This window comes from Dama dama, chromosome 15, assembly GCF_033118175.1.
Source record: "Dama dama isolate Ldn47 chromosome 15, ASM3311817v1, whole genome shotgun sequence".
Taxonomy (NCBI): domain Eukaryota; kingdom Metazoa; phylum Chordata; class Mammalia; order Artiodactyla; family Cervidae; genus Dama; species Dama dama.
In genome coordinates, this window is record NC_083695.1 from 35,363,031 (window position 1) to 35,380,051 (window position 17,021).

Genomic DNA, 17,021 nt, shown 5'->3' on the forward strand with positions numbered 1-17,021 from the left:
CAGCAGCTGGATTTCATTGTCGGGCTGCCAGGCTGTCCCTGCGCCTTCCTGGAGGAGCCCACAGACTGAGGGCCTTCCTTTCCCGATTTTATTCAAGGTGACAGCTCCTCGCACATTGGCGCTCTGACCAACTCAAGTAGCCAGGATATCAGGGGGTAGGAGTGTGGTCCTCCTGCAGAGTCCAAATTTAGATTGACTGAGGTCATCCTCGGGCCTCATGACCCCAGTGCTCTGATGGAACAGGGCTGCCAGGAACTTGGCCATGGTAGCAAGTTTCGTAATGATGTCTGGGGAGAAACGCTATGCAGGAGCAGGCGAAGAAGACCCCAAGTGCTGGGGAGTGATGTCAGCTTTTGTTAGAGCGGCAGACAGTGTTAGAATATCCTTGGCATAATATGGCTCTGGTATCTCTGTCAGCATCTCTGTTTTCTGTCACCGCACACAATCCTGGGCCTGTCTTGAGCCCTGACAGTGTCTTTTCAGATCAGGTTATGCCAGCCCGGAGACTGGCTCTGCTCCCCACCACACAGCCCCTTTGTTTGAAGTCGGCCCTCTTGTCATTAATGCACTTGATGTCTATTTAAATCTGAGGGTGAGCACGGTATCTGTTTTCCCGTCAAGAGATCATTGACAATATTAATACCTCATGTCCTTGCCTCATTTTCCAAGCTCTGACACTTTGCCACAGTCTCCTGCATTCATCAAACAGCCCTTTCTCACCAGGGTGTCTATAAACATTCTCACTTTCAGGCCCACAGGAACAGGGCAGGCCTTAAAAAGGACTTTTATCAGTGCCGGCCAGAACAGAAGGACAGGGTTGTGCGTGCCTCAGAACACATCCCCTCCCTCCGCATACAGCCCACGTTCAGGAATATCCAGGCTGTTTCTAGAAGGGCCCTTGCTATCCAGGTTGTCTGTAGGCAAGGTCTGCAGTTGAAGTTTGCCATGGAGAGAGCGCAGAGAGAAGAAATTCAATCCCCAATGTGCTGGGGAGTTTTCTGGAGCAAATGCACCCGCTGGTGTTTTGTGTGTGTGTGTGTGTGTGCGTGCACATGTGTGTGTATGTGTGTCTCTATCTGCCTTTCGTTCTTTTACTCAAGAGAAAGACTATGTTCTTTATAACATCTGACAGCCCTATTCATTTCTTTTTATAAAAATTTTTGCTGTCCTGGTGTGGAGAGAAATTAACATCCCATAGCCTTATCCTTCCACATTCTTGAGGATTTCTTGAAATCAGTTATGTTTAAGGAACCCCCTTGTGGATTTTCAAGGACTTTTGAGACATTCCCACCCAGGCCTGTAGGGGGTGCTGTTCAGGGACTGCAGCCTCGAGCCACGCCCCCAGACCTGTCCTGGCTCTGATGACCACGTTAGCACAATTCCAGGTGCTGTGTTAATTCAGCACAGTAAACGGAACAGCTCAGTGTCAACAGCCAAAAGAATAATTTAGGCCCCAAGAAGGGTCTCAGGGAGGTTTCATCCAACCTCAGTGTTTCCAGGCACCAGACCAATACTGGAAAGCAGAACTTGGGGACTAGGGGCCAAGGAGAAAGCATGGCCAAAGGTGAAGAGTGGTCCACAGTGAACTTTCTCAGGGGACCCTGGCAGGAAACAGAGGTGATGACAGCCAGCCCAAGGCCCATTCTGAGGCCATGAAATGATGTCATCCTCTCCCGATTGCAAACTTGCAGAGATTCTGTGACCCCAGCAATTCTCCATGGTGTCCCAAGTCATCCAAACCAAGGAACATCTGCCTTGTCTTTAAAAGTTTCTAAGTCATTTTGAATCCACATTGAAGAATACAGTCTACAGTTCTGTAGTGGAGAAATATCTCCTGTACAATGACCCAAGTATTTACCATGTAGAACTTCTGATGTAAAGAACCTGCATGATTTTCAAGTGCTGATTTATCCCAGAGGAATAGTAGATGGTGGTTGTTAGTTTCACACTATCAAAATAATGGGGAAAAAACATGTATATGGGTAACTATTTTTACAGACAGATTTGTATTTCATGAATTTATGTGTATGGAGACTTTTTTTTCTGGTTATGCACATTTCAGAGACTCAAGTACTATTAAGTAATAAAGACAACTCCATGAAGCTGAGTTTTAAGTTAGTTTTTCTTAAATTAGAAGGAAATAAACCAAAGGTGGCAAAAATCAAATTGTAGTTATAAATATTTTCATGCAAAAAAACTGATGTTTTCTTAATAATCCTGCAAAGCTTTCAAAATAACTATGGCAAGTGATTTCTTATGGGTATTTAGGATAAGTGGTGAGTTGATTGAAAGGTTTGATGTTATTCTAGGGGCATCATTTAAAGTCCTCTTATAATCTCTGTGAATAACAGAAAAGCTGTATATGGAGCCACAAAATTATTTAAAATAAAACTGAAGATGAAAATCAAGTGCATTCCAACCTGAGAGTATAGTTCAGGACCCCTGTAAGAAGAAACCATTTACTGTCAGAGGCACCGTTACTTTCTATGTGGCGTTTTGTGAACACCATCCTTCCTTAATCATCCATTATGTACTTGAGGTCTGCTGTGATTTGGAAGGTTCTGTCTGGATACTAACAAAATTGATTCATGATAAAGGATTTGAAACTCCATATTCTGGAAGGATTGTTTTATATCTTTTGTTTAGACTGAGCCTGACTTTTAATTCTTAATTTTCCATTTTTAGAAAGTCTATTAAGTGAACTTGGAGAGAGAATGAGGGTTTTGCTTTGTTTTGAGAAGTAGCTGGCCAAACTAGAAAATTCTTTAAAATGTGAAAGGCAAATCATTCAGGAAAAATATTCTTCCTAGGAGCCTGTGCTCTGGTGACATTTTATTTGAATGTCAACTCTAAGGGCAAGAAAGTAGAGTCCTTCTCTTTGGGGGCTTAATCCATTTGCCACCACCCATGGGCTTTGTGATTATATTTCTGCCATGAGCACCAATGTTTTCTTGCTACAATACTTGTGCCATCAGTAATAATTGTGTTTCTTTTAATTTGCAGGTGTCCTGGGGAAGTGTCGCTATATTTACTATGGGAAAAACTCAGAGGGCAACAGGTTTATCCGTGATGACCAGCTCTGAAAGGCAAGTTCTCTATGCCTTAGCCAGTGACATGAGAGTTAGAAAACAACAACAACAAAAAAAAAGCAAAAATAAAGGAAAAGCTAAATGAAAAGACAATGGCCCACATCCCTTCTCTGTAGGAAAGCTATGACTTCAGCTTTTGGTACCTTCTGCTGACTTTGCCAGGCCTGTCAGGATCATCCTTCTGCCTTAGACTGAGTGGTCACACAGAGATTGACATGATTGCCCTTAAGCAGGTCTCATCCACTAGGGTGACAGACAGTGGTGGCGAAGCACCAGGGCTGACAGGATGAACACCATGATAGATTGCCTGGCCCCTCCACTGCTCACAGGGGAGCAGAGGTCACACCTGGGGCCTCCCTGAGCATGCTCAGTGTTTGTCGTCAAGTGCGAGAGACTGTGTCTTTAGCTTGCCTATTGAGCAGAGATCCTTCTGATACCATTGTGCTGTGGGTTGATTTTTAGTGACACAGTCAGTTTAGAGGAAGCCTTCTTTCTGTTATTTCCCTTAAATCTTAATCTCTTGTATTCTGCATAGTCCCCTCCCACCCCATCCTCATCATCCTTTAGCATATTTATCACAGGCAATTCATTTCAGTTAGTTTTTTGGAGAACAGAAGAGGTGCGTTCTTAGCCACGTTGTGTTTTTATGATGAGCTTTGTGCTCTTACAGTTTGTTGTTTGGAGTAAATTGCTGTCACTAAACCTTGACTTCGAAAGCATGGATTTTACCATGTTTTGTTCATTTCTAAATCCTCTTCTTGCCCTGAATACTAGGCAGTGTCAGGCATCTTTCGCAAAACCGGGTTCTATCCAAGGACTCTTTTTTTTTTTTTTAACCACATACCCTCCCAGCTACGTCTATGGCCATATGTGTGTTTGGAGCTGGCTTACTCCTTTGGGTGCTATATAAAGGTAGTGAGGTGATAAAAGGTAGAGCAATAGGTCAGGAAGTTAAAAAGGAAAGTGGAGACTGTACAAAACACTCACTAGACCAAACAGTTTTCAATAAAAGGCACAAACCCTTTGTATTTAGTATATTTCTCAGAATCTCTCAGAAATGAAATCCACAGCTGATGAGATGGTCTTTGTATACCTTTGTTTATATTCCAGCCCTAATGTTACAAAGAAAATGAGCATCGTCATGCTGGTTGGATGGCTGTAATTCCATTTAATATACCGGTACACCAGTAGAGGATGTTTGAAAGGCTATTTGCTCTTGACACAGTAGCATGTATGTTTATTTTTATTTAGACCAAGTGTTCATTGTCCAGGGTCTCCCAGTATTTGGTTAGTTTAAGGACAACAAGATGTAAATGAGAATCGTTCCTAGTTATGGATACCAAAAGACTAGAGAGCTGCTATGGTAAAAGTCTTTAAGGATTCAGAACGCCTGAGACACCCAAGAAGAGCTCGCTTTCTCTGTTCTAGTCCATTTCCGTGGCGTCTGGCTGACTGAGTCAACACAGTCCTTGAATGACTTGCGCTGGGGTTGGCAGGAGTCCCTCTTGTAGATTACACACAACATTCAGTAATCAGTTATTGAGACAAATTTAGATCAAAATCCTTAAGACCATTAATAATTAGAGAATATTGCATATTTGGCTTTTTCTCTCAAATCCATTAATAACCAGAGTAAAGTATCTTTACTCTTTTTGATCTACAAAACAGCATTGGGATAATGCTTTAAATGAGCTGTATTCAGCTCCACCCTGGTTCTTTGTTTGAAAGCACCAGCACATGTTTTGTCCATGGCATATTACGGGCAGCCGGAGTCCTGTGCAAGGGCAGCTAGACTAGTCCAATGTCACATCCAATCTTGTGGCACATATATCCTTGTCTTTATAAAAGGCTTTAACCCTGCCTCAAACAATAAAAAAGCACTTGTGAACTGACCACAGAATTTTTCCATCTTTATTTTTCTTACTTGTTTACTTTTCTTAATGTCAGAACCATTTGTATCATGCGCAGGAATGTCTCCCTCAATGCGAGCTTTGGAGGCAAAAAATATTTTTGGAGTGAGTTATTGACCACATTGTTTCCCTCTCTTTGGGTTGTTTATTTTCTTCCAAAATGGTGTAATAACTTTCATTGAGATTAGCTTTAATTATAATTTACGTAAAGTCCTTAAAACGGTATATTCATCTTAATGATAGAATTATAGTGAGTTCTGTTTCTCTTAAAGAGGGATAATGATAATGAATTAGTGTTGGGTTGTTTACAGTTCCACTGTTTGTTAAGGAAGATTTGCTGTGCTTGAATGAGATTTTGGTCTGAACTGGCAGAGAGGGGAGCGATGCGGCATGCTTAGCTTAAATCCCTAGGAATTTCCCAAACCTTGTTTTTCAAAGTAGAGAATTAGAATGTAATAAATTTAGCCCAAGCTCAGACATACTTCATACCCTCTTTTGCCGCTTAGTCTTTCTGCTTTTGACCCTGTTCCACTGAGTTTCTTCTTTGGGATTGTAGTGCCGGGCAGCCCTCGTCCTTCCAGGACACCCATCTGACTTGAGGGCCCCTGCAGTAAAGGCCATCCTGGAGTCCTCTGTCGCCTCAGCAAAGGCAGGGCGGACTGTCTCTTTCCTAAGTAATGTAATTTTATAGAACAATTTCTTCCTTGGGGAATAATGTTTTTGATTGTGGGGAATCCTATTAAAAGTACAACTATTAGAATCATTTGCTTTTACTTTTACCAGCCTTGCTCATAAACCCTCCATCTGTTTGTTGCTTTAAATAGAGGAACATTATAAGAGATTATCACTCGATCAAGCTGCACGTCTGAATGCTGTGTCTTTTCACATATTCATGTGTACTGAGGAATACAAGAAAGCAAGCTACAGATTCTGGATAAAAGGATTTTCATTTTTTGTTTGTTTGTTTTGTTTTGTTTGTGTGTGTGTGTTTTCCAGCAGAGATGTATCTTGCACATTTTCAAGGGAAAATGTCTTTCTTGTAGCTTCTAAGAAGTAACCTGGCTGTCTTTCTTGTCTTTGTTAATATGCAGATCAAAAGCAATCCACAGGGCTCTTTACATCAAAACAATGAGTGTTCGGTAGTTGTTCCTCATAAGGGCAGCCTAAGTCAGATGTGCATTGCAATCTAATGCCCAGGGTGGACAACACAGACTCCGCTGAGACCCCTCCATGCTGTCCGTACAGCACAGCTGATCCAATGTGACAGTCACCATCTGCTTTTCCTAGTTTTCTTTCCAAGAAGAAGCCTTTGCTGCAGAAGGCTGTGAGTATGACTTGACTCTGGCCTCTCTGACTTGTCTAAATACCATGCTGTAAACTACCATAACTAAGACCTAGAAAGGGGAAGAAGAACACTGGAGGGTCCCAAGTAACAAGTGGGTTACTTGTTTGTGTGACGGACCATCAGCCTTTGATGAAGCCATGTGTTATTTTTAGAACATCAGCAAATACTTAGAGGATCTGAAGAACATCCAAAGACAGTCACTTCTCTGAAATGATTATCTTGCTACAGATTTACCTGAAAATTTCCAGCAGTGGTAGTCTCCTTTGGATAATTATAATCCTGAATGTTAAGTTGCCACTTTGTGAGTGGGGTAGGCAGTGTTATTTGTACATATTAATGTGTTAGCATATGCTGTTTTTCTTCTAGAGTAGCATGGAATGTGGCAGCCTAGGACAAAGGAGTTTTCCTAAGAAATAAGAGAAAATTCTAAGTTTGGAATATGTCTAGGGATGAGTGGCTAAAGTAAGAATGACGTAAGTGGTAATACATGGAATCATGCCAAAGGAGAGCTTGAAGCAGAGCCTGGTGCAGAATTAAAGTGTGAACTTAGTGGATAAGGATATAGGGTGCTGAGGGAATAAGGAAAAGAAAGGGAAAAGACAGTTGATGCCAATTAGAAAATTTGCTGATGTTCAGCACTAAAGTGGTGTTGAGCAGTTTTTTCTCATCAAAGTGGAATCATCTTTGATCTGAGTCATTTATATATGTTGGATCAGTTCAGTTCAGTTCAGCCGCTCAGTCATGTCCGACTCTTTGTGACCCCTTGAACCGCAGCACGCCAGGCCTCCCTGTCCATCACCAACTCCCAGAGTTCACCCAAACTCATGTCTATTGAGTCAGTGATGCCATCCAATCATCTCATCCTCTGTCGCCCCCTTCTCCATTTGCCTTCAATCTTTCCCAGCATCAGGGTCTTTTCAAATGAGTCAGCTCTTCGCATGAGGTGGCCAAAGTATTGGAGTTTCAGCTTCAACATCAGTCCTTGCAATGAACACCCAGGACTGATCTCCTTTAGGATGGACTGGTTGGATCTCCTTGCAGTCCAAGGGACTCTCAAGAGTCTTTTCCAACACCACAGTTCAAAAGCATCGATTCTTTGGTGCTCAGCTTTCTTTATAGTCCAACTCTTACATCCATACATGACTATTGGAAAAACGTTGGATACTAATCCCTTATTGGTTATATAATTTGTAAGTATATCCTTCCATTCAGTGTATTGTCCTTTCATTCTGTCAATAGTTTCTTTTGCTGTGCAAAAGCTTTTAAGTTTCATTAGGCCCTATTTGTTTATTTTTGCTTTTATTTCCTTCACTTTAGGAGACAGATTCAAAAAATGTTTCTCTGACTTATGTCAAAGAATGTTCTGCCCAGGTTTTCCTCTAGGAGATTTATAGTATCTTGTCTTATATTTTGAGTTTATTTTGTGTATGATATTAAAGATGTTCTAATATAATTCTTTTACATGCAGTTGTCTAGTTTTCCCAGCACTATTTATTGAACAGACTGTCTTCTCTCCATTATGTGTTCTTGCCTCCTTTGTTGTAAATTAGTTGACCATAAATGCATGGGTTTATTTCTGGGCTGTCTATTTTGTTCCATTGATCTGAGTCTGTTTTTATGCCAGTACCATACTATTTTGATTCCTGTAGCCTTGTAGTATAGTCTGAAATCAGAGAGCATGATTCCTTCAGCTCCGTTCTTCTTTCTCAAGATTGTTTTGGCTATTTGAGATGTTTTGTGTTTCCATACAAATTTTAAAATTGTTTGTTCTAATTTTGTAAAAAAAAAAATGCATTTGGGATTTTGATAGGGGTTGCATTGAATATGTAAATTGCCTTGGTAGTATGGTCATTTTAATAATATTAATCCTTCCAGTTCATGAACACAGCATATTTTTCCATCTGTTTGTGTCATCTTCAATTTCTTTCATCAGTATCTTAATATTTTTCCTTACATAGGTCTATTACTCTTTAGGTAGGTTTATTCCTAGATATTTTATTCTTTAGATACAATTGGCGTTGTTTCCTTAATTTCTCTTTCTGATGATTAATTCTTAGTGTGTAGAAATGCAACAGATTTCTGTTTATTAACTTTGTATCTTGCAGCGTTACTGAATTCATTAATGAGCTCTGGTAGTTTTCTGGTGGTAGCATGTTTAGGGTTTTCTATCTATAGTATGATGTCATCTATGAACAATCATAGTTTTACTTCCTCCTTTTCAACTTGGGTTCCTCTTCTTTCTGTTTAGTGCTTTGATTTTTAATATTTCTGCTACTTCCCTGGTGACTCAGATGGTAAAGTATCTTCCTGCAATGCAGGAGACCCAGGTTCGATCCCTGGTCCCCCAGAGAAGAAAATGGCAACCCACTCCAGTATTGTTGCCTGGAAAATTCCCTGAAAAAGGAGCCTGGCATGGGGTTGCAGTCTATGGGGTTGCAAAGAGTCAGACACAACAGCAGCTAACACAACACAACAATACACTATTTAACTTAGTCTTTCATAAAAAAAAAATGTACTCTAACTTTTACCCTATATTTAAAGTTTCTTAGGCTATTTATTATAGCATAATTGCTAGAAAAAAATTTCCTGGGCTTGCAATAACTTATTTAAAACAATAACAACATTTCTAAAATATTTTAACTAATTAATTGGCTTATCAAAAAGAGTTGTTGAAAGTCATCCTAAATAGCCTGAAAAGTGTGAGGTGTGTGTGTGTGTGTGTGTGTGAGAGAGAGAGAGAGAGAGAGAGAGAGACTTTAGAATCTGTGTAGAGAACTCCTATACTGACATTGTAAATAGTTTTCTAACTTGCCTGTGAACTCCACAATAAGTCAGCTTTTACTCACGTTACAGTGCTACATAGAAAAATGTATCCATATCATACCTAATTAATTAATATCTACTTTGTGCCTTCTTTTCTTATAAACCAGTTGCTTACTTTTTATGACTTGCTTAGCCTGTGGTGTCACAGAATCATGATGTTTTTGGTTTTCCCCCATCTACAGCCTTTGAGACCTAATTTGAACATAGCGAGATGATTGTTTAAAGTATAACATAGAGCAATTTTGTTTCAATTAGGTGACACCATTTTTACTAAGTGAAAAATAGTACATGAGTTATTTCAGAAAGTTAATGAATAAAACTAAGTTTCATCAATAGACTATCCATATTTACCTATTTACAAACTTTCATTCCCAACTTCCATATTTGCCTATTTGCATATAAAGACAGTCTTCCGAAAAACTCCATTATCTGCAGAGCCATAGTATACAATCCACTTTCTGTAGCCACATTAACTTTCTCTATGTTGCTCAAACATAATAAATGTAGGAGCATGCCTCCAAATGAAAAACTCTCCTCTCCCTCCTTTAAAACTTTACTTGATATACCCAACTGAGAATGATATATTGTCAAAGAATTGCACTACACTGTAAAAGGTTTGCCCTTAAATAGTCCATACATTCCTTGAAGTTTAAAGAGGTTAGGATGATGGTGGAGGTTACTATCATGAGAGTCAGTGTAGATATTTTCACAAATCAGGCTTAACTGTGGCCTAACAAATTAAACTGAAAAAAAAATTAGAATCTTAACTCCAATTTATTAGCCAGGCCTATAGGTTGACACTACAAATATTTTGTGTGTCATATAAATATAGGATATTGACTTATCATATATTAAAATGGAATTTGCAACCCTGTTTTGGCAGTTTGGTCAGTGGACCACTTAGTGGGCAATATTATATTCATGGATTCTTTGCTGTTTTATTCATACACATGTGCATAAGCACATACGCATATTATAAACATATGAATGTTTTTCCTAGAATTATTTTATGATATAACATTTAATCAAGCACAATACCTATTTTATTAAAGTACAGTAGTCAAGAAACTAGGCACACATATGGAGGACATTTGTGAGTGAAAAGTGGGCCTAATTATTTAATTTAAAAACCCTAACATTTGCATGTACTTCTTATTTCCTCCTACCCCTACTGGATCACTGATTTCTCTAGAAATATTTTCTAAGTTATTCCATAGTTCAGGTTGTCCTCTCTGGTACTGAAACTGACTTCAAAACCGATGCTAATCCATATCCAGAAGGACACACCTGGGGATGCACTCACTCCAAAGATGTTTATTGGAAACCTTCAATATCCTAGAAATTAGAAATATAAGAGTAATAAGAGATTGGCTTACTTCTGGATAACTTTTATCTAGAGGAGACTGATATCAGTTCAGTTCAGTCATTCAGTCATGTCCGACTCTTTGTGTCCCCATGGACTACAGCATGCCAGGCTTCCCTGTCCATCACCAACTCCTGGAGACTGATATACATATAAATAATCATTATTTGCTATGATGGGCACAAAGTTAGAGATTGCACCAAAGAACTACATGAATCAAGGCCCAGAAATGACAATGAGGAATTAATTTCAAATGTAACCATATTCCAACCATGTCTACAGTTAACACCTTGATCCCAGCTGCTGTCATTTCTTACCCGGATCATTCATCCCGACTCCACGGCTCACCAGTCTCCTCATTCTACTCTGGCCTTTCTACAGTCTATTCTTAACAGAAAGTCAGTGCAATCCTTTAAAAAATGCTAAATCATAATCTGTGTCTCCCCTACCCATGGTTTCCCATCTCATTTAGAGTAAGAGCAACAGTCCTTACAAGACCTACAAGACCCTATGTGGCCTTGTATGACCTGTTCTAGAGAAATCCATGTCCCAATAGCTATGAGAATGAAGCAAAAATAAATGCAAATATCATTCCCTATCACTCTCCATGCATTCTCTTTACTCCAACCACATTGGCCAGTATTGGACTTTGTACTTGCCATTCAGATATTTGCTCAAATGTCACCTCCTTAGAGAGGCCTTCTGAGACCACTCTATCTGAAGTAGCATTCCCGCCCCCCATCTCACTCCACTTACCCTACTTAGTTTTCCTCTGCTGCACTTGTCACCACTTGACATATTATATATTTATGGAAGTGGGTATTTTTCATCCAAACAAAGGGAAGGACTTGTTTTGTTCTGGGCTAAAAGATACCTTGCATGTGCAGACACTCAATGCATAATTGTTTTATGAATGAATGAAAGAATGGCTCCAATTCACAGAAGTCTGTTAGGCTGTGTTTACAGACATATTGTTGCATATTAAACAGGATGAGTCTCTTTCATCAAAGAGATTTTCGCTTGAAAAATCCACCCTCCCCCTTTCTTTATCCTGGATGAAGCAAACAAACTACTTCATTCTGTTTTAGAACAATGTAGAATGTGGAAACATGAAAAATGGGCAGTGGAAATGGGTTAACAAGCAAACAGGAAAGGAAGGTTAATGTCAAGAAGCAGAATTACAAGATGATGTGCAACTTGACCTTGGATGGATTTGAGATTCAAGGTCTGCGTTATAGGGGCTTCTCTAGATACACCTCAAGCAACCAGTAGGCTGTATGAATTTAGTTGTGGACACATCTGGCTGTCTATATCAGAGACTGTATGCCTGGAGATAGAAGGCCTTGTCATTCATTCAGTTAAAATTTTCAAATGGAATCTACTCTTTATTCTCAGTGTATAATTCTTATTTTTTGTTGTTTAGTTCCTAAGTCATGTCTGACTCTTTGCAACCCCATGGACTGCAGCACGCCAGGCTTCCCTGTCCTTCACTATCTCCCAGAGTTTGTTCAAACTCATGTCATGTTCAAATTCAGTTCTTATATATACTCACATATGTATATATGTGTGTGTATATATACATGTTCTTAAATATACTTATATATGTATATATTTGTATATATATAAATGTTCTTATATGTGCTTATATAATTCTTACATATTGTATATACATATGTATATTCTTAGTATATAGTTCTTATATACAAAATGAGATTTAAAGAGAAATTCAAAGGGAGAGTAATATTATTTATAAAATGAACTCTTGTCAGGCATAATTAAATTATTATTTATCCACCATGAATAGAACTTACTTTAACTTTGTAACTTAGCATCACAATCTTCTCAAAACTTCAGGTAGGTGACTGTAAATTAATGAGGTATTTTTCCTGTCAGGAATGAAGTGCAGAATTTTATGAGTCTAATTAGATAATGATAATTATCACTTATGCAAATACTGTAAAAACATTTTATAGTTATCAATTAATTTAATCATGCAACAGCTCCATCAGGTCAGTGCTCTTATCCGCATTTTAAAAATAAGTAAAGTAAGGCCCTGAAAGGTGTGTGAGGACTGTCACATATAGGTGAAAGTGATAGTCGCTCAGTCATATCCCAATCTTTGTGACCCCATGGACTGTATGTAGCCTACTAGGCTCCTTTGTTCTTGAAATTCTCCAGGCAAGAATACCTGGAGTGGTTAGCTATTCCCTTCTTGCCTGGAGAATTCCATGGACAGAGGAGTCTGGCGGGCTACAGTCCATGGGGTCACAAAGAGTTGGACACAACTGAGTTACTAACAGTTTCACATAGAGGTAGTAGCTGTGAGCTGTGAGTAGCTGTGAATTCCATGATGTTAATTCAGGCTCTCTAGGCCCAAAGTCCATGCTCTTCTTCACTGCAATATCTCAGTGAAAGGCATTCTCTTACTTTGTAAAATTCACATTTTTCTGATGATGGAGATGCTGCTCAAAACATGTTTGAAAGTCCTCTTTTGGAACAAATCTTAAAAGTCTCTTACAAATCATCCATAAAATGAGGCTTAGGGTGAGCAAAAAGAAAAAAAAAATAGCATTCCATAACTCTGTGACCCAATTCATTCGCTGAAATATGTTTTTTAAAAGTACACTATAAATAAACCCAAGTTACCTTCAAATGAAAAACATTTTCTATGATTTAAGATTTTTTGAAGCCTTTCTATGAACACTTAGCATACTGACTTTAAAGAATTAATTGCCTGGAAAGCTCACATCCTGGTTTCTGCTTTCAGTCAGGAAATCATTAGTTATGTTGAAAATTTGGGAGAGCTCCATCTTAGTGGATGGTTATGAATGGTGCCCCAGAACCTGAAGGCCAACTTCTCCTTCTGTTCTGCTCCCTGCTTTGCTCCTTGGTCTGGCTTTCACTTCCCTGCCAGGTCGGGGAGGAAATAGAAACTGTCCAAAGGCAGCTGAAGTGAACAACCACTGAAGGTAAAGGGGACAACCGTGTTTCTTCAGACATGAAATTTAGTGACTTTGTGAGATACGATGCATATGAAAGTGCTTTGCAAAATACTGTGATACCCAAGTATAAATAACTATGTGGTAAACTTAAAAACTCTGAAGGAGAAGAAGTGAAGTCGCCCGGTTGTGTCCGACTCTTTGCGACCCCATGGACTGTAGCCTACAAGGCTCCTCTGTCTATGGAATTTTCCAGTCAAGAGTACTAGAGTGGGTTGCCATTTCCTTTTCCAGGGCATCTTCCCCACGCAGGGATCAAACCCAGGTCTCCCTCACTGCAGGCAGACACTTTACTGTCTGAGCCACCAAGGAAGCCCCAAAAACTCTGAAGGCATTTTCAGAAAGGAAGTTTTGGAAATGTTTTAGGTGATCGACTTCATTCCTGGAGTCCGAGCAGTGTCTCAAGTTGGATACTTTGAAACAGGCCACAGCACAATTTCTGCATTATTCCCAGAGTGGGGACTCTAAAGTTAGTCACCTTTTTATAGCTGAGGCTCATATACCCAGTTATCTACTGCTTGTAAGCTAGACCAATGTGTTTTTCTAGGTAATCACTCAGAAATCTGTCTTTCCCCTCTTGCTTCCAACATGGTTCATCTGTTGTTATCTCTCTGACCCTAGACTCCTTGTTGTATGTCTGACATCAATGCCACTTCTAATTTTGATCATTCATTCTCTTTTAGTTTCACTAATTTCCCAGACATTCCTTCTGGCTTGACTCGTCTACCTTGGGCCTTGACACTTCTACCCAGACCTTTACTTTCTTTAAACCTTTGATGTCCCCAGTTGCCTTGGGTAAGGAATTTCATTTTAGACTCCTATAATCCCAACACTGACTAGGTTATACCCTTTGGGGAAGATCGGAGGGAATTTGGACATCACTTATTTGATGTATATTTAAAAATCCTTAATCTTGTCAACACTCAACACTGGTTTAATTTACAACTAAAAATCCTAAACTGTGGCTTGAAGCTAGCCTCATTATTGCAGGCTAAGTTTTATCTCTGATGGTTTCTCTTATCTTTACATTTTCCCCATTTAGCTATTAAAGCAATTCCCAGTGGTTTTTAGTTCTCAGTAAAATTGTTTTCCTCTTCTACACTGTTTGGCAGAAACTGGGAATGACTATAGCCTTTGTTCATCAGTGCCTATATTTGCTTCTAATTATAAAGTGCTGTTTCTCACCACCGAAGGAGGACTGAGAACTTGTGTATACATGTATATATGTATGTGCATGCATATGTATTTATATACTTAATCCCTTCTTTTTATACAAATGCTTTCACATGCAATGTCCTGCACTTTCTTTTTTTTTTCACCTAACATCCCTAAAGAACAAAATGGATGATGTGAGGGTCAGTTTTCTGTGACAACTTGATGGGCCAAAAGTGCCCATGTTAAATGCTATTTCTGGATGTCTCTTTGAGGGTGTTTCTGGATAAGATTAGCATTTGAGTTGGTGGACTCTGAAAGTAGATTTCCCTTCCCAATGTGGGTGGGTGTACTCCAATCTATTGAGAACCTAAATAGCACAAAAGGCAGAAGGAGGAATTTGCCTCTTTTATTTCTGCCTCACTACTTAAGCTGGACATGGCATCTTATCTTGTGCCCTTGGATTGAGCTTTACACTATTGGTTCTTCTAGTTCTGAGACCTCTGGATTTAGGCTGAATTATAGCACCTGCTTTTCTGGGTCTCCAACTCACAGATGGCAAAGTTTGAACTTCTCTAGCTCCATAATCGCATTAACCAATTCTTCATAATAAATATTTATCTATATCAATATCTTATTGATTCTGTGTCTCTGGAGAACCCTAATACGGATGGTATAGTATTGGTAAAAGACACACTAAATCAAGAAGATATGATCATGCATGCATATATGTCTGTCAGTATAGAGCCACATTTAAAAAAGAAACTGCTAGAACAATATGGAGGGGAGGAAAAATAAGCAATTTTGGCTGGAAACTTATAGGCATACGTTATTTGGTGTGTTTCAAGTCTTAGTAAAATTTTAAGATTTAGTAACTATAAGTTTAAGTGCTTCACAGTTATACATACATCATTTGGCAGTATAATTATTTACATTGTTTCTCCACTTATTTGTTTTTGTGGGTTTGAAAATTAAATTTTTTAATTTTAACTCATTTGAGTGCAGTGGTTTGTGATGACACTTTCTCAGACGGTGGCTCAGTGGAGGAAGCCTCTTGCTTGGCCATCTAGGTCACCTGATCTGTCTCTATTGGATTTGTCCTCACAGGGTCATGTTCAGACTGTCTGTCATGTGCTCGTCAAAACCTACTTCTCTGGAGGACCTTGGAGCCAGAAATAAATGTAGTTCTTTGTATCACTGAGAAGCAGCTGAGGATTTTTTACAAAGTTTGAAAACCAACTAGAGTGATGGGTAGCACAAGACAATAGTTATGTTGAATTTTAAGAAGAAACATATCAATATTTTAAAATAGTTAACTTTTTAGATATTATTATTATAAGTTAGTAGCATGTGCAGTCGTGAAATAATTGAAGCTTAACACTGCAGTAAAGACTCTTGGGACTCCCTTTATACTCTGGATATAAAAACTTAACTTTAATGTGTTTGCAGATCATCTTTTGTGAGTTTTTGGCTTACCTTTTTCTTTCATTGTCTTTTGATGTGATCAAATTCCTTAGTATTTATAAAATATATGTACTGGAGAGTGCCAGGGCTGTGATGTATTTGATGAAATTCTTCAATACCTTGAAATCATGAAGTTATTCTACATTTTCTCTTAAAAACTATAAAATTTTGTCTTTCACATTTAGGTGTTGTATCTGTCCAGAATTTTCCATGTCATGGTGCAATTTGGGATAGAATTAAACTTTTTGTCTATATGGCTAGCTTATTGTTCCACTTTAAATGTTCTTTCCTTTTCAGAGCCATCTGTGGCATTACCAAATTTGTGTGTATATGTGGAGTGATTTCTGGGCTCTGTTTTATTCAGCATGGGTAATTACCTTCTCTTGTGCAAATATTACCGTATACTAATTTTCCACTTGCTATAGCTGTGTGATTTTTTTCCTCCTTCCTTCTCCTCCTCCCTCTTTCCTCCTGCCCTCCTTTCCTTCCTTCCTTCTCTCTATTCTTCTTTTCTTCCTTCCATCCAATGATCTTCTACCTTCCTTCCTTTCCTCAATTTTATTGAAGTATGATTTACATACAATAAACAATTCATGAGTTCATTTTAAGTTTAGATGAATTGTGCCAAATACATGAACCTGTATATTCACAATGCCAATCAAGATATGAAATATTTCCATCACCCCTAAAAGTTCCCTTATACTCCTTTACAGCCAGAACCCTCAACCCTACTCAATGACTCATTTATTTTTGTCATTATAGATTAGTTTTGCTTTTTCATGAACTTAGTATAAATGGAGTCGTGTAGTTCGCATAAAGTTGGACATGACTGGGTGACTGAATAACAACAAGAAGCATATACTTTTTTTGTGTCTG

At 38.8% G+C, this 17,021-nt stretch overlaps 1 protein-coding gene across 3 annotated transcripts in view; it reads left to right on the forward strand.

Annotated features, from left to right (window-relative positions):
- Positions 1–17,021, forward strand: part of LRMDA (leucine rich melanocyte differentiation associated) — a 1,173,646-nt gene that overhangs the window by 1,133,444 nt on the left and 23,181 nt on the right. For 2 of the 3 annotated variants that reach the window (XM_061163024.1, XM_061163025.1), the window contains one exon: positions 3,004–3,086. The exons of the other annotated variant lie outside the window; for it this stretch is intronic. In XM_061163024.1, the coding sequence (XP_061019007.1) occupies positions 3,004–3,086 (83 nt within the window). The remainder of the gene's footprint in view (positions 1–3,003; positions 3,087–17,021) is intronic. 3 annotated transcript variants of the gene reach the window in all.